The 25760-nt window shown below is 54.5% G+C and overlaps 1 protein-coding gene across 1 annotated transcript in view; it reads left to right on the plus strand.

Moving 5' to 3' along the window:
* The first annotated feature begins 2244 nt into the window (after positions 1 to 2244).
* The window catches only part of LOC133347528 (G1/S-specific cyclin-D1-like), a 34140-nt gene continuing 10624 nt past the window's right edge, over positions 2245 to 25760 (plus strand). The window contains exons 1-4 of the mRNA XM_061559858.1: positions 2245 to 3341; positions 9229 to 9444; positions 13049 to 13208; positions 20934 to 21082. Of these exons, the coding sequence (XP_061415842.1) occupies positions 3132 to 3341; positions 9229 to 9444; positions 13049 to 13208; positions 20934 to 21082 (735 nt within the window). The 5' untranslated portion in view covers positions 2245 to 3131. The remainder of the gene's footprint in view (positions 3342 to 9228; positions 9445 to 13048; positions 13209 to 20933; positions 21083 to 25760) is intronic.

Raw genomic sequence — 25760 nt, forward strand, 5'->3', positions numbered from 1 at the left:
GAGCGGTGGCGCACACGTTTAGCGCATTTGCACGACGAACCCGGCGACCCGAGTTCGATTCCGGCTCACAACGCACGAACCCGGCCGCACGAGTTTGATTCCCGACCACAGCTGGCATCAGTGGCGTATGTTTGAGCCAGCCCTGTGACTCCGCGAGGTCGACTCAGCGTTAAAATAAATACCTTGCGCAGTTTGTTGAAACGTAAGCGTATAAGCAAAGGCCGCCCCGGGCGTGGTTCTGGTCAGAGCAACTCCCTCGTGTGCCGTGCCGGCCTTCATAGGTGCTACTCTCGCGAGCAACACTTGCCCAAAAAAGTCTGCTAAGCCTGTACGGGGGATCTTTGTCTTTGTGACACGAGTCAAACGGCGGTGTGCGCCAAGCCACTCTTGCGAACGACACTCGATCATCGCCTCCTGGAGTTCTCATCTGGTTAAACAAAATACATTGCAACTTAAACACCAATGAAACTTGTAGTGGCGAAAGAAAGCACGGCATCGCTCGAGGTTCCGCTCCTGATCAAGACGCACAGGTGCCAACGTGTACTGTCGTGGTGCATCGAATCGTATGCGCGCGAATCAATGTACAAGCTTCCGTCACCAACGCGCGCTGTCCAGCGCGGTGAAGTATGGTCAAATAACCCCCCCCCCCCGCCCCCCGGGGGAGCCCTCATCCAGCAATGAATTGACAACTCCACTTGGACTGTTCCGCCCCCCACCCCACTTCCCCTCGCCCCCAAATCCGCGAACCCAGCCTTCGTCCTCCCTTCCCCTCTCCGTGTGCCCCAGAGCCCATTGCGCCCTCCCCACCACCACCACCGATTCCCTCCCCACGCTGTCCCTCCAACCCATTGCCCCCCCTCCCTCCCCACCCTGTCCCTCCAACCCATTGCCCCCCCCTCTCCCCCCGCTGTCCCTCCCCTCCAACCCATTGCGCCCTCCCCACCACCCCCCCTCCCCACCCTGTCCCTCCAACCCATTGCCCCCCCCCTCCCCACGCTGTCCCTCCCCTCCCACCCATTGCCCCCCCCCCTCTCCCCACGCTGTCCCTCCCCTCCAACCCATTGCGCCCTCCCGCCCCTGAGCACTGCTGTTTGATGTGCCTGTCCGCCAGCTGTTCCACATAACAGCCTTGCGTCACATGACGGGCGGCGCAGGGGCTGGCGAGCCGCTCGGGGTAGTGCGTGTGGATGGTTTGTGTCGGACGAGCCGGTCCCGGGCCTCCCCTAGGTCGACTCAGCCTCGAATGAGTGCCCAGTTGCGGTGTGTTAAACGTCGCCGCTGGAGAGACAAAGGCGGCCCCGGGCGTGGTGGTGGCCACCCATCCTCGTCGTGTGCCGTTCCGGCTTCTAAAAGGTGCTCGCTGACAGAACTTGCCGCAACAGCCTGAAGGCTACACGGGGGACACGTGATCCTCATGGCGGTACCCCGGGGTACCGAATAACACGAAATGGCCGAGGAAATTAAATATTTTACTTGTGGGACACTTTTTTTTCCAGGGGTGTACTGAACTCCGCGACAAATCGATCCGAAATCGGTGCTACTCCGCGATGTCGAAACGCCAAACAGCATAAAAGAAATCCGTTATCGAAAAAGTCAACTTTGAATGGTGCATCGTGTCCAGCTCGTCGACATGAGTCGATTGCCGCATCGCCGACCATCAACAGACTAAAAGTGACTGCGTCACGGACATGATGCGATAGTCTTGTGTGTGGGACGATGGTGGACGTGGTTGGTGTGTTGATGGGTGCGTGTGTCGGTGTGTTTTTGGGTGTGTTGGTGCGTGGGTGCGCTGAAAGCTGTGGTGGGTGGCTGTGTTGACACGGTGGATGTGTTGATGAGTCGGGGGGTACAACGTTGTGTTCAACTGTGGCGGGTAAGTGCTTCGGCGGGTTTGCTTTGTCGGTGTGTCACATGGGGTGTTGATACGTGGGTGGGTGTGTGGGTGTTGCTGAACTCTGGTGGGTGGCTACGTTGGCGGCTGGGGGATGTTGCTGGGTGGATGTATCGGTGGGTGGATGGGTCGGTAGGTGGGTGGGTGGTTGCCTGAGTGGGTGGGGAGTTTCGCCGAGTGAGTGGGTGGGTATGTTTCGGTTGGTTAGTAGGTCGACGCCGGCGGGGGTCGACGTAACGTCGGGTGGGTATTCGGGTGAGTGGATGTGTCGGTGAGTGGATGCATCGGCGTTGTGGGTGTGTTGGTGGGTGTGCTGGTGGGTGTGTTAGCGGCTCGGTGGGTGTGTTAGTGGGTCGGCTCTCGTATAGGGTGAATGGGCCCGTGCGTGTTGGAGCAGACCTCCCGTTCGCCCGACGGACGAACGAGCAATCCATCCCATTCCTCTGCGCGTGCGGCCGCCACCACTACCACCACCACCACCCCGCTCAGCCACATTCCCATTGTTCCACGCAGCGCCAGGGAGCAGCAACAGCAGCAGCGACTCTCTGCAAGCGGCAGCGGCAAACAGCAGCAGGAACGCACACACGCAGAGACCCACGCGCCGTGGCCTCGTTCGCACGGACGGGCGGAGACGGAACAATCTCAGTTCAGCAGCAGCAGCAGCAGCCGCCGCAACAACCACCACCACCACAACCGAAACAATAACCGCAGCAGCAAAGCCAGCAACGAGACACGGGGTGGGGAACTCGGAGGAAGAAATCGCGAGAACTTTCGCTGCTTTGTTTTTGGGGGGAACTGGGGGGGGGAGGCGTAATTTTCTGTGGCTTTTATTTATATTTCTGGTGAGGGGTGAGCTGCTTGCCGAGTTGGTGAGCTGCCGCTTTGGGCTAAGCTGCCTAAATTGACTAGCTGCTGGGCTGTGCTGGCTGTGGCTGGATTATTGGCGATCTGCTGGCTTCGCTGACTGATTGTCTGGACGAGTTGGCTGGTCTGGCCGGGTAGTTAATTGTTGAGCTGCCTGGATGATTTGCGACCTGCCGACACTCAAGCGGCCGGCCGGCCGATTGCGATTCGTTTGAGCCCTCTCCTGCGGTGGCTTTGGCTGTTTTTTTTGTGAGCTGGCTGGCTGCTTGATTGCGGTGGAGTTGTGAGCCGCTTAGCTTCTTCTCCTTGCCTTCGTCGAGTGGAGGAAGGAGGAGGGGGAGGGGTGAGGGAAAGGGGAGAGGAGCGGGTGGAAGAGATGGACGCGGGCCGCCTGCTCTGCTGGGAGAGCGAGCGACCGGAGAAAATCCGTAGGGCCCCTCTCGACCCTCACCTCGTGTGCGACCGCGCGCTGCGCAACCTCCTGCTGGCCGAAGAGCGATACGCGCCCAGCCACAGCTACTTCAAGCACGTGCAGCGCGACATTAAGCAGCCCATGCGGCGAATCGTGGCCACGTGGATGCTGGAGGTAGGTTTCGGCTCGAGGAGCTTAAGCCGCGTTTCGATCTCCCGGCAACGCGGTTGAAACAACGGGGGCCCAAGTTTGCTTAAATCTTAAAGTCGCTCACTCCGCCTCCCCCCCCCATCCCACTGCCGGCAGGCCGATCCACATCACCCACCGGCCTCTTATCCGGCCACCCAGCCAGCAAGCAGTGTGAAAGGGTGCACCACCACCACCACCACCACAATACCGCCACCGTTAATCACCGATCGGTATGTTGCGCGTGGTGAGGTCAAGCGTGGGTGCTGACACGTCTGGCAAGGGTGGAAGAGTAGGCCAAAATAGCCTGTGGAGGAGGCCTCCCAAGAGCTGCCTCCTCTCGTGGTGGGGCAGTGCCGTGAGCAAGCAATTGCAGGGCTGCACCCTTTGCCCCCACACACAACGCCATCGGTTCCTCTCGACGGCAGGTCGTGCATTCGTCTCCTGTACGACTCCCGTTTTCTCCCAGCCCTCCGTGCTGTCGACACCCTCCCCCCTGTTCCAAGTGCAGGCTGCTGAGACTCATTCCACGAAGCATCTTCTTGAGATGCGGTCGCATTTCATTGGCAGCCAGGGGCGGAACGCTGCCATTTCGGGCGTGGAGGTTGTTTCACCATACTTCACCACGCTGGTCAATGCGTGTTGGTCAAGGGGAGGGGGAGGGGGGAGCCTGGGACCACCGCTTCGTGGATGATTAACCCGATCATTTGCAGCGTGGCAGGGAATCGAACCCAGGTGGCCTCTGTCACTGTGTTGTGCATGTGCAGTGTTCTTTAAGTAGCAGGAATCAAATGTTATCCGAGGGATATAGAAAAATCAAGGAGGAAGTGATGGAGAGCGTGACATCGGTGGGGTTTGTTAAGGCGTTGTAATCTTGCTGTTGCACTGAAATACAGCGAGAATTGGTGGAGGGCTTGGTGGATCACATAGAAATGGGGGGGGGGGGGGTGGGCGAGTACGCGTGACACGTAGCAGCGTTAACAATGCATCGATTCTTAAGCCTCGCAATGAATGAACATAATCGAGTGCCGTAACGACGTTTTTCAACTCGTGTATGCCGTATGTCATCTGTTAATTAGAACTCCTCCAACCACAAGAGGCCGCTGCAGTCACAGAATTGTGTTAAGAGGTTTTATTGTATCTATATATAATGTTTAAATCGATTCACGACCTTTAACCAGGGCGACGTTATTATGTATTGCTCCGCCCGTGTTGAGGATTCTGTGGACCGGGAGTGCTTCGTCTGGACCACAATGTGGGTTCAACCACGAACGCCGATTCTAAATAAACAAAAACAAAATAATAAAATCCTCTCGCGACTCGAGAGAGGCGAAGCCGAGGCTTTGTCTGCGATTGACTTGAGGTCACGCGCAATGCGCGCAGAATGATCGTCGAGCAAAACTTTAATGTCAAGTTTTTATGTTGTTTAACCGACGGGTGAGATGACCCAAAGAGACCAGGATAGGAGAGAGTCCCAATTTGCAAGTGACCAATCGATCACCAAAAATGACAAATGCAGCAGCAACAACAACAACAACTAATATATAAATTACTACAACGAAGCAAATAGACTTCCGAGCGAGAAGAAACAAAAACAATACCCCAACTGTGTCGCACGAGACATGGAACCCCCCCCCCCCCCCAATCTAATAATAATAATGTTTTAAGAAACAAGCCAATGGAAATTTCCAAGAGCAGTGCGCGCGTGGACAGGGGTCCACACCCCGATCCGACCTGGACGGCTGCCGTATTGCTGCTCTACAGTGTTTCCCGTGTGTGGTATGTGTGTGGTATGGTGTGTGGTGTTTGTGGTGTGTGTTTGGAGTGGTGTGTGTGTTGTGTGGTGGGTGTATGTGCTGTGTGTGTGGTGGGTGTGTGGTGTGGTGTGTGTGTGCTGTGTGTGTGGTGTGGTGTGTGTGTGCTGTGTATGTGGTGTGTGTGGTGTGTGTTTAGTGTGTTGTGTTGTGTGTGCTGTGTGTATGTGTGGTGTGTGTGTTTGGTGTGGTGTGTGTGTTTGGTGTGGTGTGTGTGTTTGGTGTGGTGTGTGTGTGGTGTGTGTACGTGATGTGTGTTTGGTGTGGTGTGTGTTTGGTGTGGTGTGTGTGTTGTGTGGTGTGTGTGTTGTGTGGTGTGTGTGTATGTGCTGTGTGGTGTGTGTTTGGTGTGCTGTGTGTGAGGTATGTTGTGTGTGTGTGATGTGTGGTGTGTGACTGAGGCAGCTATGGGTACACAACCCCAATAAGAGGCAGGGGGGACTCGAGCCCCCCCCTGTGTATTTGTTTTGTTTGACCAGGGGTACAGTGAGGAAGTATATTGGGCGACGTGAAGAACTTGCAAGATGATGGGGAAGGGGAGGAGGGGGGTGACTCCTCGTTGCGTGATCTCATTTCCTTCCCCCCCCCCCACTCAAAAAAAAATTTTCTGAAAAAAACCCCCAACGCACAGACCCCCGCCACGGAGGCAATGGCGTCGCGTCCGCAAGAGAGAGTTGTTGTGTTGTTTATTGTTGTTTATTATTGTTATTGTTTACTTTGCTGTCCTTCCTTGCCCGCTGCCCCCGCACCTTTCGATGAGCACGGAAGACGTTCAGCATGCACGCGCACAGGAGATGAGGGCATTTGCGGAACTCTCGCTCTCTCTGCCTCAATGTGGGGGGGGGGGGGGGGGGTGATGATTATCTCTCTCTCGCTCTCTCTCCCCGTTGACTTTCACACCGAGAGCTATTGAAGCAGTGTATGGGTTCACGCTCACTGCCGTTTCACTGCGTCCTACGACGGGACAGGGCACCTCATCCAGAACGGGGATTGATGAAGGGGTTGCCCATTTTTTTCCCCCTTCGAATTCGGTGACAACCACAATCAATTTGTCAAGAGCGCGCAATGCAACGTGGGGGGAATACGAGACGGGTGATGGCCCCTAATAAATGACCGTCACGAAGCAGTCGCTTCAAGAGTCGCATGCGGCTCTGGAGACGCAGGTTTCGCAGACCCCCCCATTCACGAGCGCGTTCCAGTGGTTCCCTGTAGCGGCGTTAGTCCGAAAGTTCCAAGTCCCCTATAAGCGGCCCTGAGTAGCTGATTCTTGGACTGGTTCTTTGTGTCGATTCCTTCCCAGGAATTAACTCGTTCGTTTGCTTTCGTTTTTTATCGAGCACTAAACGGTTGAAATTGACGTTTCACGTCACTCGATTAGTGAGTGGTCGGTTTATTTTTTACTCAAACCCCTATCGCGAATATAACCCCAGTACTGGAGGATCCTCGTAGCAAAGTAGTAGCTACATGTGTAGGAGCTACATATGTAGTCGCTACGGGCCCCGCACTTTCAAGGGCCCCGCGCTAAATGCTTTCAAGCTATCAATTCCGGTTCAGTGATTCTGCACTTGCTCTATTACTATAGTACTATACTGCCTTCAACTTTTACGAACGACTGGGTGTTTAAGGTTAGCGTTTTGTCGTATTATCTGTCCGTATAGCAAATTTAAAAATACAATTACTTTACTATGCAAGTAAAAAAATTATGTTTTAATATTCATGTGTCATTTTATTTAGGGCCCCTTTATAACATATGCTACAGGCCCCGCACTAGCTTCATTCGGCACTGACTAACCCTAGACTGAGCCCCCACCCTTTGGCAGACGATGTGCGGAGAATATTACAGTGAAGTCTAAAGCCTAAATTTACACTTGCCCAAATTGGCCAATATCTCCTGTTCGTATTGGATAGAATTGTTAGTCATAGGCTTGACCGTGACCAGATTCTTTGGCTGCTATAAATTCCCACGCGATCAACCACTCATGTTGATCGATAGATTTGTGGCCAGGTCGCTTCTGAAAAAGAGCCATGAAGTGGGCCTTACCTGGTGAATAAAAAAAATGTGTTTAGTTTTAGTTTAGATTTGAGCCGCTCGGTTGCTTCCAAATATGCATTTGAACGGCTCATCCATGGCTCAGCTCCGTGCAGATCCTGAGCCTGGCTGGAAGCGCAATTCTCAGAGACCCTGCTCAAGTTGAGCAGGGCTTCTGTGAGCCGCATCACTCGATCAAGGCTGAGCCGAGCCGTGACTTAAAAAAAAAACACGGGGGCGGGAGGGGGAGCCCATAGTCGCACCACCGTAAACACATCCTGTCACGTGCATTGTGTTCTTGAAAGTATGAAGTGGTCCTAAATGACCTCTAACTGCGCCTCCCACCCATTGACACATGAAGGCGTCGCCAAGAAAAACGCATTTCAACGTGGAGAAATCGTCACTTGATTTGTGCACGCAAGTGCGCGACTTGTCCACGCAAGTGCGCTGCTTGTCTCGTGCACGCATTGCACGACTCGCGTACCGATGCCAAAACAACAACAAAACGTTGACATTTCTAGATTCTAGATTTGAAGTTTTCGTGACTGCAAGGATTTATGCTCTTAGGTTTTTTTCGGTAAAGTCACGTAGGTAAAAAATAAAAAAATAATAAAAGTAATAATAAAAATAAAATAATAATTCGCGACGTTTTGGAGGCAACACAAGTCTCTGTCTATCATCAAGTGGGACCGTCACAGCTAGATGTACTGTATAAAGTGAGGCAAAAAATTCCAAGGTACGAGTTCTTAAATACAAAACGTTGACACGCGGCAGGGTCAGGACGAGCCGGCGGCACGGCACGAGCGTCGTGCCGGCAGAGCAAAGGCGGCGCACCTCTCCCCGACTGCTACCACACCGACTCCCCTCCTCCTCCTCCTGCCCCTGTTCGTACAGAGAGAGAGTTCTCGAGCTGACGTGCAAATGTAGTCGTTGTTTTTGTTGTCGTTGCAGTCGTCGTTTTTCCTGTCACGGCCGGCCCATTGCTGCAGCGTTAATGCAGTCGGCAGTTTTAATTGTTGTTGTTGTTTGTATTTTGTTTGCGTGTGTGTGTGTGTTGAACTTCTTTCGCACCGTATGTAGCCAGCCCTGCTCATCGGAGGTGCGGGGCATGGGAAAGGGCAACGAACTCAAACACAAAAAAAGCAGTTCCAGCCAAATGAGCTTTCAATCTCGATAAAAAAATTGTATCCACGGCCTTATTAGTCGGCGGGCCACCGTAACCCGGGGTTGTTGTGAGTCTTTAAGTCCAGACCTCGTCTCTCTGTGGAGAGACAACAATTAGAACTGCCGACTCTGTGGAGAGACGTGGTCTCTCTGTGGAAATGCCATCCGAGTCTATCTCCGTCCGTCCGTCTTGCTCCTCCTTCCGCCCCGGCGGCTGTGCAGAGTCGCCCGTCCTGTCATCCGCAGACCGCAGCGGTAGCCTCGAGACGTTTTGTCCGCCCCGTTTCTGGCGAAAAGCAGCAACCTCTCTCGTGGGGCGGTCATGAGCTCCCTCTCGTGGGGGGGGAGACCCTTCCGCCAGCAGTGGCATGAACGGGCCATTGCGGGGCATTCGTCTCTGCCCATCTTTTATCGTCGCCATTAGGAAAGATGTTTTTGGTGATGGTGCTGCCGCTGCCGCCGGATCGGGGTATGGACCCTATCCACGCGCGCACTGCTCTTGGAAATTTCCACGAGCAACTAAAACCCGACGCGTCCGTGAATAACGCTGCGGCCCGGAAAGGAATAACATAACGGGCCTTGCTTTGGGCAGTGGGCCCCAGCTTCATAGTGCACAGACAAAAACAAAAGGAGTCATCTGTGTGCTATGAAGACGGTCCATTGCCTGAAACATCACTTTATTGTGTATATATTCGCCCTAACCACAGCTATCGTTGACTAAACTTTGTTTAGCTTGTTGTCCGTTCCCCCCGCACCTCCGATTGGTTGGCTACGGACGGCGCGAAAGAAGTTCAACGTACGTACAATTCGGTCAACTGAATTTTCGAACGAACGCCGGCGTGCGCCCCCCCCCACCCCGGCCCGCCAGGTGTGCGAGGAGCAGCGCTGCGAGGAGGAGGTGTTCGCGCTCTCCATGAACTGCCTCGACCGCTACCTCTCCACGGTGCCCACCGCCAAGTCGCGCCTGCAGCTCCTGGGCGCCGCCTGCATGTTCCTGGCGTCGAAGCTGCGCGAGACGGTTCCGCTCACGGCCGAGAAGCTCTGCATCTACACCGACCACTCGGTGCGCCTGCACGACCTGCTGGTGAGGCCCTCGCTCGCGCCGCCGCCCCCGACGCGCCCCGACGTCCCCCAACTAAACAACAAAAAATCTTTCAAACTATTTTACCGGCTCTTTTTCACAAGCGGGGAGATTGCCTTTCACAACTGATAGCTCGACGAAAGTGGCTCGTCGTCGCGTGGAAATTTATAGCAGCGGCCAAATACTCTTGAACGCGCGATGTCGATTCTAAATGTTGGAAAGCAAAACCGGACTACCCCACGTGACCACCGGGGAGAGAGACATGCAAACTCAAAATATGCAGGCATCGTCAGGGTTGGGATCGAACCCAAAACTTCCTGTATACCAGGCAAGGTAGTTAACATCGCACCACCCTGGCACCCTAGACAACCCCCCCACAGCCCTGTGCGTGAAACAAGCCACAACCGGTCTATGACAGCTGAGCACGCGACGGCCGACCATGGCGCTCCTCCGTGGTAAACGAAGACCTGAGGATTATTTCCTGGCCGCGGTGGCAATCGATTATAATCCGAACCAGTCGCGCCCGTCCATCCCGCCGCACTGACAGAGGGTGGTGAAGTACGGTCAAGCAACCGCTATGGCTGACACAGCGCCGGGGGAGGCCCTCATCCAGCAGTGGATTGACACTGGGCTCTAAGTGGTTATCGTTCTCGCTGTATCGGACAATATGTTACGGGCCCAATTTCCGGTAAAACTCATTGTGTGGGCGGCGATTCGGCGCGTTGTCATCGGCGATGGAGAGACATGGGGCAAGTTTTTTTTTTAGCTCCAAAAAACTCGATGCGTGAATCTGGCCTCTAGCGTGCAGTGGTTCTGGCGCCACAAGGAGGTATTTGCCGGAGCCTACGAAGCTGATGCCAAGCGCTGTGGGTGGTCACTGCGGATCGTTGTGCAAGGGCGGAAGGGAAAGGGGAAAATCAGCACAGTGGCGACCCCTGTAGGGACCTCTGCTCGGTGGTGTAGCGTGGTGGGCAATGGGCGCCGGAGCGAGGAATGAACCTGGGCCCGCTTGCCCAAATGTCCTTCTTCCTCTGTAGCCCACCACCCCCTCCAGCCCATGCACCCTGGTGCAGTTGCACTGCGTGCACACTATTGATAGCTATGCCCACAGCTACAAGCTACTATACCCCCCCCCCCCACACACCCTTTCTGGTGGTGGTGGTGGTTGTTGCAGTCCTGAGCCACAAGTTGGAATTCCACATTCCTAAGAGGGAGACTGGAGAGGGGGGGGATTGTACATACCTACATTCGTACTTTCATCAGTAGATACCTGAAGCGGTCCTGAGACAGCCTGCCTTCACTGACCTGTGCTGACCAGTGTGTGGTCCAAGAGGGCCCATGTCTGTGTGGTCAAACAGATGTGTGGTCAAACAGGTGCGTGGTCAAACAGGTGTGTGGTCAAACAGGTGTGTGGTCAAACAGGTGTGTGGTCAAACAGGCCCCATAACTGACACGACGTTGGGAGGCCTTCATCCAGCAGTAGATTGACAAAGGGCTGTAAATTGTGATTGTTATATTTTTCATTCTTATTAAGACAGACCAGTCTCCCCAGAGGGAACAGCTGTTGTTTACTTTACACAGAGTGGTGAAGGTAATCATAACAATAATATATTTAGGAAATCCTCATTAATTGTCAAAGTTTAAGGGTCTTGACTGTGGGATGTTGGGCAAATTTAGTAATTAAAGAGACTCGAGTTAGGAACGTTATCAACATCGGGGAGTTTTTTCAACTTGGGGTTTTCGCGACCAATGGATCCGATCGTCACGCGAGTGCAATGGCAATGTGTGTGGTACACCCTCCTCCACCTGACATAGCCAATTGAATACATTTGCCACGTCAACAAACGCGTCAACTCAGCATTGCTTTGGCACACCGCTGCAGAGCGATCCACACACAATTGAGCAATCTGGTATGACGTTTGACTGGTGGTTGCATCCAACATCGTCAGACTATTGCCAAAATTGTGGAAATCGCACGATGATGGAGAGAGAGAGAGCGATGTTCTGGCTAGGTTTGGAGGAAGATTGCTTGATTTATTGGTATTCTTTATATAAACCATGTGAGATCCCTTCTCTCAACGATATGGATGTAAGTCGTCATCTTTTGACCTGACACCAGTAGAAATATTTGGGAGAGAGCAACATTTCCATCATTTTTTTTCAAACGGTCGTCTCTCTGGGGTTGATAAATATACGGACAAAAAATTGCGCGCCACTCCGTGGAAACTCCACAGCTTGACCCTCCGCCAACAACACGGTTCCCCGCAATAAGAATGTGGAATTTCCACCGCTGACTCACTTGAGTCAGCATCCCACCCGGCTGCAACAGACGTGGCCCCGCGTTTGCGAGTCGTCAGCATGATGACGCCATTTCTCCGTTCGGCTGGGGCTAGCGCCGCAACTCTCATTGAGGGGAGGACGGGGGGGAGGAAGGCGCAGCCAGGGCAGGCGGTGGGTGGTGGGGGAGTTGACATCTTCGATTGGACCCAGCGGGGAAGCAAGAGGGAAGAGACGGGGGGGAGGGGGGAGGGAGGGAGGGAGGGAGGGTGCGGTGTTGAGGCTTGTGGTTTTGTGGAGGAGATGGCGGAGATGCCAGAAAATCATTGATGTCGCTGATTTATAAGACGAAGCGATTTGCGAGCCTCGGTTCTCACGCCCACGCACGCTGGGCACGTGGACGTGCAGATTTCCGTCAGCTGTGGAAGGCGGCGTTGGTCACGATCAACGATGACGACAATGATGGTGACGACGACGATGACGATGGTGATCGTGCATTAGGTGGTACGATCAGATTTGGCGTAATCATCATTGCTTCCATTACTCATCATCGTCGTCGTCGTCATCAGCCGTGATCTATCCGCTGCTGGATGAACACCTCCCCGAGCCGTTGTCATCTCTCCCACGGTCTCGCAATGCAACAATCCGGCATTCCATCTCGTTCTTGTACGCACGATGCAGCAATTGATTGTCTCGGCAGTGCCGCTCAGCTCTCTGATGAGTTCCCCCACCGCCCCCCCCCACCCTCTCCCTCCGGGTTGTTTGCAACGCGCGAGTCGCTCGGCCCGACGTCCGACGTGTCGCCCCGCGTGCTTGGAGCGTTCTCCCGGCAGCACGTTGAGCAAAACTTTGGGCAGGCGTCACGCCAAAAGGCTCGCGGCGCTACGCGCGGACAAACGTATCCCGCGGCAACACGGCAATCGTGAGAGCGAAATGCGACCCTCGCCCTGAAAACGATTTAACTGTTTTTTTTTATTTTAGCCACGTAGCTTTTTCAGAAGCGGCGACCTGGCTATGGTGAATGATAGCTCAACGAAGTGGCTTGTCATCATGTGGAAATGTATTGCAATAACCGGAGGAGCCGGAGAAAAATCCACGCGACCACGGGGAGAGAGACACGCAAACTCTAAATATACAGCAGGCGTCCTGGTTGGGATCGAACCCACGACCTCCTGTATACCAGACGAGGTAGTTAACATCTCCTAGCCACCGTGTGTATATACGTTGAACTTCTTTCACACCGTACGTAGCCAACCCATGCTAATCGTGGCACCATACCCGCGCCCCTCCCCATTACCACCCCCACCCTTCCGTCGTCGTCGCACCCCAGGACATGGAGCTGCTGGTGCTGACGCGTCTCAAGTGGGACATCTCGGCAGTGACGCCGCACGACTTTGTGGAGCACGTGCTGGACCGGCTGCCCCTGCCTCGCGAGAGCGTGGACCTCGTGCGCAAGCATACGCAGACGTTCATCGCGCTCTGCGCCACAGGTTATTACCGCGCTCGTTTCACCCCCGCGCTCCAATCCCCCCCCCCCCCCACCCACATGCGGTTTCTCCCACGTCGTGTCATTTGTAAGAAGGGAGGGAATTTTTACTTTTCTTCAAGTCTGGCAAATTCGGACCGCGACGCCTGCACACGGTGGCCTCACTCTCATGACGAACGACGTCACGAGGAATCTCTCGCGTCCACCGCTAAGCAGACACGGTGCGTGGTACCGTCGCTGTCATCGCGCCGCGCGGTGTTAATCGGGGCGGCCGCTGGATTCGGGAGATTTGTGTTGCCTTTGTAGGGGAGCGCGCACCCACATGACTCCCACGGTGGCGAGATGTTAACTCCCTTGAATGTCATGCGGAAGGTCGTGGGTTCGATCCCGATCCCGACCCCGACGCCTGCTGTAATATTTGGGGTTTACGTTTTGTCTCTCCCCGTGGTCGCATGGATTTTCCTTTTGGGTCATCCGATTTTTCCTTCCACAATTACAATCAACGTGCGTGTTGAGTTATTTGGCTGCTATACATTTCCACGTCATGACAAGCCTCTTCTTCGTTGAGTTATCGTTTTCGGCCAGGCCTCTTTTGAAAAAGAGCTGCATAGCCTTGTAAAATAAATAATAAACATCGTTTCGTTGGTTTTTGTATTCGAGCCATGCGGCGAAAGCGCTACCGACGGGGCCCTCATCGCCGCCCCCGAACACCGCCTCTGGCTTACGGCTCGCTCGTTGAAGTCCCGTAAACGCCGATGGCCAAAATCGCCCGGCATGCGCCCCATCTCGGACGCGTAACCGCGAAGACCGCAACAACCCCCAACTGTCACTTGTCAAAAAAGTTCAAGTTACTTTTTTTTTGCTTGATGAAATCCGCTCATTGAGCAGGAGCGCCGGACAGATCGGCGAACCGCTGGTGCCAGGAGTGGCACGGCAGCGCGGGCGCCAGCGGTACGAGCAGGGAGATTCCCCGAGCCGCCGTCACCGCCGTGTGCGGTCGCATTGTTTGCTCGGCGAGTCACGATATTTTACGGACGGAAACATTTGTGCTTACGTGCGCAGTTTTTTCGAGCTTCTGGCAGGTGTTCGTCGCACAATCGGCGGCAATTAAGAGCGCCTGGGCCCCATTGACGGCACCACCTCAGCCCCCCTCATCCTCCACCACCCCCCTTCCTCCGCCGCCACCACACAATCTCCAAATTGGGTTAAGGCCGCAGATAGAGCGCCCGAGGGTTTTTTTCTCCATTTTAAACCTTTGACAAGAGTAAACGACACGTCGAAATGTCAACAGCTCGCGCCGCCCCGGTCGGCGGTTGGACGGAGCAGGTGAAATCTGCAGCTGGGCCGGGGGTCAAAAAAATGCCCTTGGGGTAAGGAGAGAGAGGGAGAGTGTGAGCAGGTGAGGCCTGCGTGTGGAGCCCCCCCCCCCCTCCAGGGTCAAAGTTCACCCAGATCAGCTGTGCGGCAATGGCTGGCTGTCGCCCCCAAGTCTTAAACAGATAATGACCGTGTAAATAGCGCGGGTGGGGATAACTCGTTCGGTTAACTTTTTTCTTTCTCAAAGCCAAGGCAGTAGACATCCTTCAATAGAGAACCCTTTGTCTGCCATTCTCTTATCTGTATGTAATTCCTGCTGTACGTGCTATCCGGACAATCTGCTATTCGCCCTTTCGGCAGCTACTCGTCTCTTCTCCTTGGCTCTCTCTTCGGGTTCACACTTCGCCTTGTTTGGCATGTCCGACTGTAGGGTGCCACGGTGGCGAGATGTTAACAACCTCGCCTGGTGTGCAGGAGGTCGTGGGTTCGATCCTGAGCATGATGGCCTGTTAAATTTAGTGTTTGTGTCTTCTCTTTCCGGCGTTGCCTGGATTTTTCTCCAGGTCCTCCAGTTTTTCCCTCCACATTTAGAAACATGTATTTAGAGTATTTTGCCGCTCTAAATGTCCACATGATAAGCCACTTCGTTGAGCTATCATTTGTGGCCAAGTCACTTCTGAAAAAGAGAAATATAGCTCAGTGTTTGTGGTAGTATATTAAAAAAAAGTTTATAGTTTTATTCACTGTGCAGGAACCAAACCGTGCAGCTCCCTCTCTCGATGATGATGTAGCATCGCCAGCTGCTACTGCTGCTGGTGGTGGCAATGTCAGTTGTTGGCACAGCTCTCTGACGTAGAAGCGCACGGCACGTGGAGAGAAACGTCGGACACCGTGCCAAACAACGCACAGAGGTAGCAACCCGAAATCACGTCGGAGAACATTGCAGCTCAACTGCAAGACCTTGCGCAGTGGTACGGCTCGTCCCATTACCCGTGTGTTCACTAATATCGGGAAGATCACCGGTGTAGATGGGATGAATAATGATAGTCTCCTCTTGATCTTTTGCCAATGAATAAAAGCAAAAACCCAACTCGTTTCATTCTCCCACACTCGAGGAAGCATGTAGCGGCGCTCACGCCCGTGGTGGAAATTCCTCATTCTCATGGTAGGGCCCAGTCTATCCCGTACAGAGGACACCGCATGCACTGTAATGTGTTTGACTTTGAGAGCTTGGTTCTCAGGGTCTCCTAAAACGAGTGCAGTTTGTTGGCTGAACGTAAATAACCGCGCAATACCAATCGCGAAAATATATTTTTTTTTAACCCACGCTCCCATCCACCAAATCCCGCGTGCACGAACCTGACGTTATTTTTGCCGTGACGGTGGGAATTTGTGCCGACCGAGATGGCGGTCACGTTTTATTACCATCCCCCGTGCGTTTCCGCCTGAGGGTTGACTATCGTGGGCTCTGTGGAGCAGAGGAGAAACTCTTCTCCTTTCGTACGGCTGCTGATGTGGATGCAGAGCATCAACTACAATGTCACATTCAGGTGGTCAAGCCGGACAACCGCGATGGGAGCAGCGGAGTTGTGCAGCCATGTCTCCTTCGTATTTGTGGATCTGGATGGCCAGAGTCGCGCGCTACTGGAGAGTTTTTTATTTTCCATTATCCGAATCTACCATGGTTTGTGCAGTGGATGCGGTTTAGGGTGCACTAGCAGAGAAGATGTGCAGAAAATTCGGGACATCGCCGCAAAGTGTGGGATTGGTGGGCGGGACGCACGATGATCGCCGTGGATTGAAGCTAACGGCGGACCGGCAGTCATAGGGACGTTTACCGTAGAGATGGAGCGAGGAGATGAGATCAGGGTCCTGTGCGTGAGCCAGATCGTTACATTACGGAGCCATGCGAGATGGTGACAGATTGTGGGAGGGGAGGCCTTGTTCCATCCGTGGAGAGTATATTTTGTGACTAATCAAATTCATAGCTTTCTCGTCAAGGAGGAAAAACCATCACGTGATCTCCGATCAGCCTCGCAGCAGCTTTTGGCTAGCCATCGACGGTCACTGCATCACGTGCTTTCAGATGCTCTTCTGCGGCCGTATGGAACGCTCCTCCTTCCGTTATTAGGAAGCCATTGGAACTATGCACTTTTAAATTATCTAGATTGAAAACTAATTTCTTTACCACTGCCCTTTGTGTTTAGTTTGTTATCCTAACCCCGCACCTCCGATTAGCGCGGTGGCTACATACGGTGCGAAAGAAGTTCTATGTGAATACCCCTAAGAGTAATAATACTACTAAGTCATGATATCGAATTACGTGTGTGTGTATATATAGTGGCGAGTGAGTGATTTCATTCTACTGATGGTCTACTTGGGATAGAGAGCTGACATTTGGCACAAAATATCTTGAAATAATAACTTATAACTGTGAATATTGTGTTCAATAACTCAATTTTGCCCCCCCCCCCCCCCCACCACCGAAATTAAGAGGGGTGGTAGAGGCAGTGGTGGAGGAGGATTTAAACATTTTCTTCAACTTTAAAATTTTTAAAACCTGGGGTGTAATTGCTTCCATCTGGGAGGTATTGAAGAATGCCTAGTCTGCGTATGACATCAAATTTTGTGTAACTCCCGATATTTTTCCGTGTACTTTGTTAATGGTTGCGTGGATCTTTTTTCTCCGGGTGCTCCGGTTTTTCCCCCTCTCCACATTTAGAATCGACGTGCATTAACAATATTTGACTGCTGCTATAAATTTCCGCGTGACAAGCCACTTTGTTGAGCTATCATTTGTGGCCAGGTCGCTTCTGAGAAAGAAGCTAATAGCTCGGTGGGCCTTACACCTGGTAAAATAAAAAAAATGTTATTTTGAATAAAAAAAATATAGATATTTTTCATTCATTAAAATTTGTATCCTTTTATTCCATTTTTTTGGTGATTTGATTGCCTTTCCCATACTTTGCACGCCTATCGTGTGTTCGTATTGTTTGTTGGACAGTTCTGACCCCGTGCCCCTACTGGACATGTGTGGGAAAAGAGCTTGAAATAGCTCATCGGATTCCTCCTGTATCAAGATAAATATTCCGATTCTGAAGGTTTGCAATGCGTCGCGCGTCCGTCCGGGGCCACGCTGTCTGACGGCGGCAGAGATTCGGACGAACGGACCAAAACAGACGGATCAGGAAAGAGGCAGACACAGATGAGAGAGGCAGATGAAAAGACGGACAGACTGAAGAAGGCAGACAGATAGAGGGACAAACGGACACAGATAGATGCGAGAGACAGAAATAAGGCCGAGTGATGGACAGACGAAGACAAGAAGATGGAACAGACATATATAAAGACAGACAGAAGCGAGAATGAGAAAGAGGGATGCATGAGAGAGAGACAGACGGAGAGACAGAGAGAAGAGTAAATTAAAGACACACGGAGAATTAAAAGAGACGGAGGAGACGGGGGGGGGGGAGTGCGAAACACAAGCCGGAAAGTGTTATGATCCGGAGAGATGGTTTTACGGGAGAGAGAATTTACAAAACCACTTGGACGCTGACGGAGGGAACGGGAGGACAGAGGATTAAGATGCAAAGCATATGGCGAGAGACTTGAAGAGAGAGCGAGAGAGATGGAGAGAGGAGTGGGCGATGCAATGGAAATGGAGAGCGAGGGAGAGAGAGCGCAGATGAAGGTGGTTATTAAATTAACTTTCCCATACCCACCCCTCCTTGAATCTGAGCCAAAAAGGGGCCGTTTCTGAGTTAGTTGCCCTGACCACGGGGTGAATCCGTATGTGCGTTTCTGTGCGTGTGTGTATGTACGTGTGTGTGTGTGGACGTGTGTATGGGGAGTCGTAGTGTACCGGTTAGCGCGACCCGAGGTCGATTCCCGCTCACGGCCAACACCAGTGACGATTATTTAAACCAATCCTGGACCTCCCCTAGGTCGACTCGGCCTCGATTAAGTACCTGGTATGGTGCGCAAACATCGCCACTGTGGAGATAAAGGCGGCCGGGCGTGGTGCTGGCCACCCACCCCCTCGTGTGCTGTGCCGGCCTTCATAGGTGTTCGCTAACAGCACTTTCCTCAACAGTCTGTTAAGGCTATACAGGGGGGGGGGTTTGTCTTTGTGTGTGTGTGTGGAGCGGTAGTGTAGCGGTTAGCATGCGCGCTACGAACCCAGTGACCCGAGTTCGATTCCCGCTCATGCTCGCCACCAGGGACGATTATCTGAACCAGTACTGGGCCTACCTCCCCTAGATCGACTCAGCCTTAGTATGAGAACCTGGTGCGATGTGTAAAAAAAACATCAGCACTGGGGGAGACCAAAGGCGGCCGGGCGTGCCATTGGCCACCCACTCCCTCGTGTGCCGTGCCGGCCTTCGTGGGTGCTGCTGCTCCTCGCTCCCAGTGTGGGCGGTCCGGATCTTCGTCTCTTGCGCGCCTGTATGCGCGAGTGCCCGTCGGGCTCCATGCGTCGTGGCATGGAGCTTTCTACGGTCCGAGTTCACACCTCACCATTGGCGTTGGCGTTGGTGCCCCGCGTCTGAGCATCAGCAACCGGCACAACTGTCCCCTTCCCGTGCCTTATCGAACCTCGGTGGGGGCGTTCGCTACCTAACAGCACCTGTTTCACGTTGTAAAAAAAAATACCGGCCAGAGCGAATCTTAGGGTGCACGGTTATTCCCCCTGTATAGAGGCAATGAAGAGTTTAATCCTGGGAGGGATGGGGTGGGGGGGGGGAGTGACAGTGGACTTGGGTGGGGAGTGGAGGTGCTGAGTCGCAAAATTAATCGTGGTCGCTGGGCGGAGGAGGAGGAGAAATCCTTTAATTTCACTTCATTCAATGCCGACTGAGGCCACCAAATCCTGGGGGGGGGGGGGGGGGGTTCCTCGCCGCGGTGCCACCTGCGTGAAACTTTAGCCACCCCCATAGAGGTGGCTCCACGCGGTGAGAGGAGAAGGGGGAAACAACATGAAGCACGGACAAACTAAATTGCCCCCCTTTGAGTTTGTGGTGGGTATGGTTTTTTTTTGGCGGGGGGGGGGGGGGGCAAGGGGTGGGAGGAGGAGGAGGAGGAGGCGAGAGGGGTGATTTGGGGGGGGGGGGAGTCGGCCATTGTGCCAGGTTGTTTTAATCTTTGAAGCCCTCCGTGAAGTGGAGTGATTCACAAAACTCGCACGCAGGAAACCGGGACGAGCATCTGGATGAGGGGACAAGGGGGGGGGGGGGGGGGGCGGCCTGTGATCGGCGCTCCCCTTTTGTTGTCTCCACGATCCGATTTCTGCAATCAAAAGTTTACGTTCAAACGTAGCTATTTACTTTTGTATGTTGTTTGTGGTGTGCTTCAAAGTGCTTGCTTTCAAGGCCTCCAGGGCCAATTGACATTGAGCAGGCCACCACGGCGGCGGCGGTGGTGGTGGCGGCGGTGGTGGTCGGCAAGTGCCTTGCGTATGAACTGCTGTCAAATTGTTGTTAATCGTGGTCCAAAAATGTAATCGCACCTGGCCACTTCGCTGCTGGATGAAAGCCTCCTTCCTACGCCCGGGCAGGTCGTCGATGTTGTTCTGACCGTGCTCCGCCACGCCTGTCAGTGCGGGTGGGTGCAGGCGGAGAGCGTAGACATGGCGACATAGAAGTATAGTCCGACAACTAATGTACAGCTTTGTGGCATACTGTTGGCATGAATGACGCTGTATAAAACTAAAGTAATATTTTAAAACTGATTTTGCCTGCGCTGTTGTCTGCTGCCCTCAATCGTAGCTGCACGACAGCCTGTGTTTTGCGTCTCATGCACGGTAGTTGATCGTCCGAGCACTCCGCAGGCTCAACCTTGATGGGCTTCCAGGGTCGGCCTCCAAAGCGTTGGATTGCACTTAGCTATGCACCTGGCCTGTGATCCAGCACTGTGTAGGCAGCGAGGTTTGGTGGAACGCAGCACAAATCTTGTGAAACTCCCTTCTCGTGGGCATCGAGCCGGAGCCGTGTACCCTCGCTCGCCAGAAGGCAGCACAACAAAAATGTGCACCCCACCTGTTTCCGCCTGTATGGGATAGAGTGTTTCCCCCTCGCGTGTGAGGTTTATTTTTTTTCCCGGGTGCTCCCGTTTTTCCTTCCAAACGTTAACGCTCATTAAATGACTGATGACATTTTCATATATATAGAGGACCGCAGAGCTTGGGAAATTGTCGGCTAATCACGTGGCTGCCCCTTCCCGCTGGTCTGTGGTTCTTCGCACCTCTGAGTTTCTCTCAATTTGCGATGCGTCACAAGTTGACATTATTTCTAATGTAACAGCCAGGCACCGCCTCGCCCCGGCTATTCTAATGATTATTTGACGTCCGTGTGAATGTTTCTCTGCTGCTGCCGCTGCTGCTCTCACGTGCTAAACTGCGTGCGTATGCGTTCAGATTTCAAGTTCGTGACGTACACCGCGTCAATGGTGGCGTGCGGCAGCGTCGCGGCGGCCGTGCGAGGTCTGCGTCTGCACGTGCAGCACCCGGCGCTGTCCCCGCAGAGCCTCACGCTGCGACTTGCCAAGATCATCCACGCCGACCCGGTGAGCTTGCACGCGCACACGCACGCACTGGAGTCGACTGGCGGATGCACCGCCTGCACTCCACGCTCGTGTGCCACCTCGCTGCGTGTTTAGCCGCCCAGCGCTCTGGTCGTTGTTGCGAGCGTTGCTCATCCGCCTCCCATTGTCACCGCCTCCGTTGCCTCTTCTACGGAGGCCGATCTTGACGCCGCCGGTACCAGTCGTCGGCAGGTCCACTCGGATCAAAGTCCCACACTGGCGCCCCATTCCTTCAGCGTACTTGCGCACGAACACGAAGGCACGCGCACACACAGTCACGGTGCGAGGGCGCATTGTTGTTTATGCCGCTCTGAACCTGTGAGTGGTCGGTCGGGAGGCCCTGGCCCTCTGGGCCTCGTTGAGTCAAGGAGGGGGTCCTCGACGCTCATCTCGGCTCCCTTCTCTCATCTCCATCTCGTCTTCCCGCTCGAGTGCGGAAGGCATCGCGAGCCCTCCAGTGCCACTTGTCCGGGGGTGGGCAGCGTCTGGGTGGAGCCCGGCCCCGCCGGTCAAAACACCGGGGCCTGGCTTGCACACCAGAGCGTACAAAATAAATCCCCCCCCTCCCCCCCCCCTCCGTATAACAGACTTTTGGGGCAAGTGCTGTTAGCGAGTAGCACCTAATGAAGGCCAATACGGCCTTCGTAGGTCTAACCCAAGAAACCCTTAATTATATGGGTAAGGTGGAAATTGGACGTGGCGGTGTGCGTGCCGGAGTACGTGCCAACCGGCGCGTCTGCATCTTACCTGGCGGGCGTTACCAGCGCGAAGGGTTGCCCACCTCTTCGAAGGAACGAACCAAACCGAGACGTCGTCTCCAACAAAAATTAAATATCTCCCAAGGTACCGGCACAAAGGAGGGGAGAAGTACACGTGAGTGCAATGTGGTTCGCCGTTACGCAAACCGACACATCGCCGGGGAGCTGTCATTTCCCCAGGACGGCAGCTACCTGAGCAACAGGACGATGCTGGGAAAAACCTGGACAGGTGGCGGCCCTGGCAGCATACGTCTGGGTGTGTGCGTGTGTGCGCGTTGTTAGGGGTGCGTGTGTCGGCCAGTGTTATTACGCTATGGGAATGGAGGCAGAGATGTGTGTGTGTGTGTGGGTGGTGGATGGGGTGGGTGGGTGGATAAGGTGGGAGGGCTCGCAGACCATGGCTGGCCCCGTACGTGCACATTTTATTCGGCACAAGTCATTGTTTTTCTTTCCATTCCCACGGGGGCAGCTGGGAGGGAGGGAGGTGGGAGAGGGGGTGGCGGTGGGGGGCCGCGGGTTCAGGGGAAGGGAGAGAGGGGGTAGAGGGAGCTGGTGGGGGGGGGGGGAAGGTTGTGGGTGCAGGGGAGGGAGGTAAGGGAGGTAGGGAACCGGTGAGAGAGAGAAGAGCGCAAGAGGGGAGGGAGTTTCGCGCGCGCGGCATCGTACACGCACGTCAGGTGACCCGCAGATTACAGCCCTCGGAAATCCTGCAGGCGCATCTCGTCTGCCCCGCTGCCTTTCATCTCCCCCTTTGTTTCAAATCCTCCGGCGGGCCGGCGAGCGGCGGCGGCGGCAGCGGCAAGCGGGGAAGACAATGACCACGCCACTGAAAGCCCCATTGTCCGCCGGGCGGTCGGTCGGTGTGCTTGTCGATGTGCCGTCTTGTTGGTCACAGCCAGCCTGGTGCGAGCCCCCTCGCAGGAGTTGGGAGGTAGCGGGGCGGGGGGGTAGGTGAGTGGGCGGCAAGGAATGCCGGGCTAATTTACGGCTCGCCTTGTTCATTTCCCAACCAGCTCGCTCGCTCGCTCGTTCGTTTACTGGCCTTGAGAAACACTGTAAAAGGCGAGAAAATTCTCTGTCAAGGTGCAGGATGGCGAGTCGGAGGAGGGGGGGGGGAAGTGTTTGATGATAAGGTGATAATACGCGATGCAATTAGATGCGTACGTTTATGCTGCACAACATCATGAGAGCGCGGCGCTTGCAGATGCGCTCCTGCGGCCGTCTGGAATGCTCTTCCTTCAGATATTAGCAAGCCACCGGAGCGGTGCACTGTTCAATCTTGATTCTTCACAACTGCTTTTTGTGTTTAGTTTGTTGTCCTTCCCCCGCACCTCCGATAGGCGCAGTTGGCTACGTACCGTGTGAAAAAGCTCCTGCGTACGTTCAACACAACGGGAACATTTACACCTCCTGCGGGCCTCTAAAAGTCGCACACGCCGACCGAGCCTTGCACGCAAACACAGAGGTCCCTTGTATGGCCCCAAAACTCACCGCTGGTACGAGTGCTGTTAGCTAGAACCTATTGAGGCCACACTTGTTTCCCACGGGAAGCGAGACTGGGCACAGCACTAGCAGCAAGGGGGGGGCACGGTCGGATGTGACAAAGCCCGACCGTGCCCGCTGGGACCGTCAAAGAGTAATTTAACCTTTCGGAGTCGGGGGGGAAGCGCTTTAGGCAGCCAAGGTGGGAACGACCGAAATTGATAAGTATAGAAAATCAAAGTCAAAAAGCCTTGCCGGGTCAAAGAGGCGGTCATCCTCATTGGCAGCCACCGATCCACATTCCAGTTGTTGTTGTGGTGGTGATGGTGGTTGGACGTGGTGGCCAATAGCTGGCACAGTCCAGTAACTGGATATGTTTATCGAGAACTGCGTCCGTTTGCACGACGCCATTCGGTTCGCATGGGAAAATGTATTTCTTTATGAAGCCGTTGACCGGATTTTGATTCGTGGCCACGGCTAATGTGCGGGACGATGAGCGGTTATCTGAACTGGTCCCAAATCGAATGAATGTCAATGCTGATAATTAATAGCGAGAAAGTAAATAGACTCAATAATTTGTGATGGGTCGGCTGAGATGCACACCGCGGCATGCTCATGAATTCCCACTGCTCGCACCCTTGTGCTTGTCAGTAGTGCTGAGAGTGCTGGTTGTAGGTGGTGCTGCTGGTGGTCGGGGAGCGGTGGCGCAGCGGTTTTCTCGCTACGCTACAAAACCCGGCCACCCGAGTTCAATTCTCGCTCACTGCCAACACCAGTGACGATTATTTGAACCGGTCCTGGGGCTCCCCAAGGTCGACTCGGCCTCAAATGACTACCAGGTGTGGTGTGTAAACATCGCCACTGGGGAGACAAAGGCGGCCGAGCGTGGTGTTGGCCACCCACCCGCTCGTGTGCTGTGCCGGTCTTCATAGGAGCATGCTAACAGCACTTGCCCCAAAAATCTGAACCAGGTTATACAGTATGGGGGCTCTTTGTCTTCAGTGGTGTTAAATCTTGATTTGAAGTGGTGTTGGTGGTGGTGGCGGTGGTCATTGTGGCAGCGGTTGTGGTGGTGGAGGGTGGCCGGGGTGACAGACGGCGTGGCCGGGGCGTCTCACGTGACCGCCCCCTTCACCTGCGGAACCTAGAACCAGGGCAATTTCCGCAGACACTGACCTCGGAAATGCGAGCGAGAGTGGGGGCACGGAGTGCGTGGCACGGAGTAGGGGGTACCGAGTGGGGGGTACGGAGTGGGGGGTGCGGAGTGGGGGGTACAGAGTGGGGGGCACGGAGTGCGTGGCACGAAGTGGGGGGCACGGAGTGGGGGGCGCGGAGTGGGGGGTGCGGAGTGGGGGGCGCGGAGTGGGGGGCGCGGAGTGGGGGGCGCGGAGTGGGGGGTACGGAGTGGGGGGCACGGAGTGGGGGGTACGGAGTGGGGGGCACGGAGTGGCGGGTACGGAGTGGGGGGCACGGAGTGGCGGGCACGGAGTGGGGGGTACGGAGTGGGGGGGTCGAGTATGGACCAGTGGGGCAGCGTCTGCGTGGCAGGAGAGTGGAGCGGCGGTGCGGTGCTTTCGCGCACTTGCGCTAAAAACCTGACTACCTGTGTTCAATTCCAGGCCGTGGAATTGAACACAGGTCGTGCGCCGCCGTGCTGGCTTTAATTGGTGCTTGCAAACAGCACTTGCCCTAACAGTCCCCCTAAAGCTGCCTGGGGGAACTGCATTTGTGTAATAGGGTGTGTGCTTGTCTAGATGTGTGTGTATATCTACGTGTGTGTGTGTGTGTGTGCGGAGCGGTAGCGAAGGCTGTTGGCGGGCTGAGCTATGATCCTGGCCCCCCGAGTTCGATTCCCGCTCACGGCGAACACCGGTGACGATTATCTGAACTGGTCCCATGCCTCCCCGAGGTTGACTCGGCCTCAAATGACTTCTTGGTGCGATATGTAAACATCGCCACTAGGGTAACAAAGGCGGCCGGGCGTGGTGCTGGCCACCCACCCCCTCATGTGCAGTGCCAGCCTTCATAGGTGCTGCTGCTGCTGCTCGCGAACAGCACTTGCCCCAACAGTCTGTTAAGGCTATACGGGGGATCTTTATCTTCACGTGTGTGTGCGTGTGAGTGGAGGGACCTGCTCAAGCATACTTGCGAAGATGTTTTCCCTTCACCCACCCCTACATCATACCCCCCCCCCTAACTATAAAGCCTCACCACTCGTAAACGAACAAGCCCCCCCATTCATCCTGGCCCATTCTACATCATCCTGTCTCTGCAAGACTCTCTCTCATCTCTCCGTCTCTTGCCCTTACCACCCTAAGTTCCCCCCCCCCCCCCCCCCTTGCCTTGTGTTTGCATGACCTTTCTTGTCACCTCTCCTCTTTCCGTGTCGCTCCTCGTAACTTGTTGGCCCCGTGCCCCTA

The sequence above is a fragment of the Lethenteron reissneri genome, chromosome 26 (assembly GCF_015708825.2).
Source record: "Lethenteron reissneri isolate LAM-NWPU_2019-01 chromosome 26, ASM1570882v1, whole genome shotgun sequence".
In the NCBI taxonomy this organism is placed as follows: domain Eukaryota; kingdom Metazoa; phylum Chordata; class Hyperoartia; order Petromyzontiformes; family Petromyzontidae; genus Lethenteron; species Lethenteron reissneri.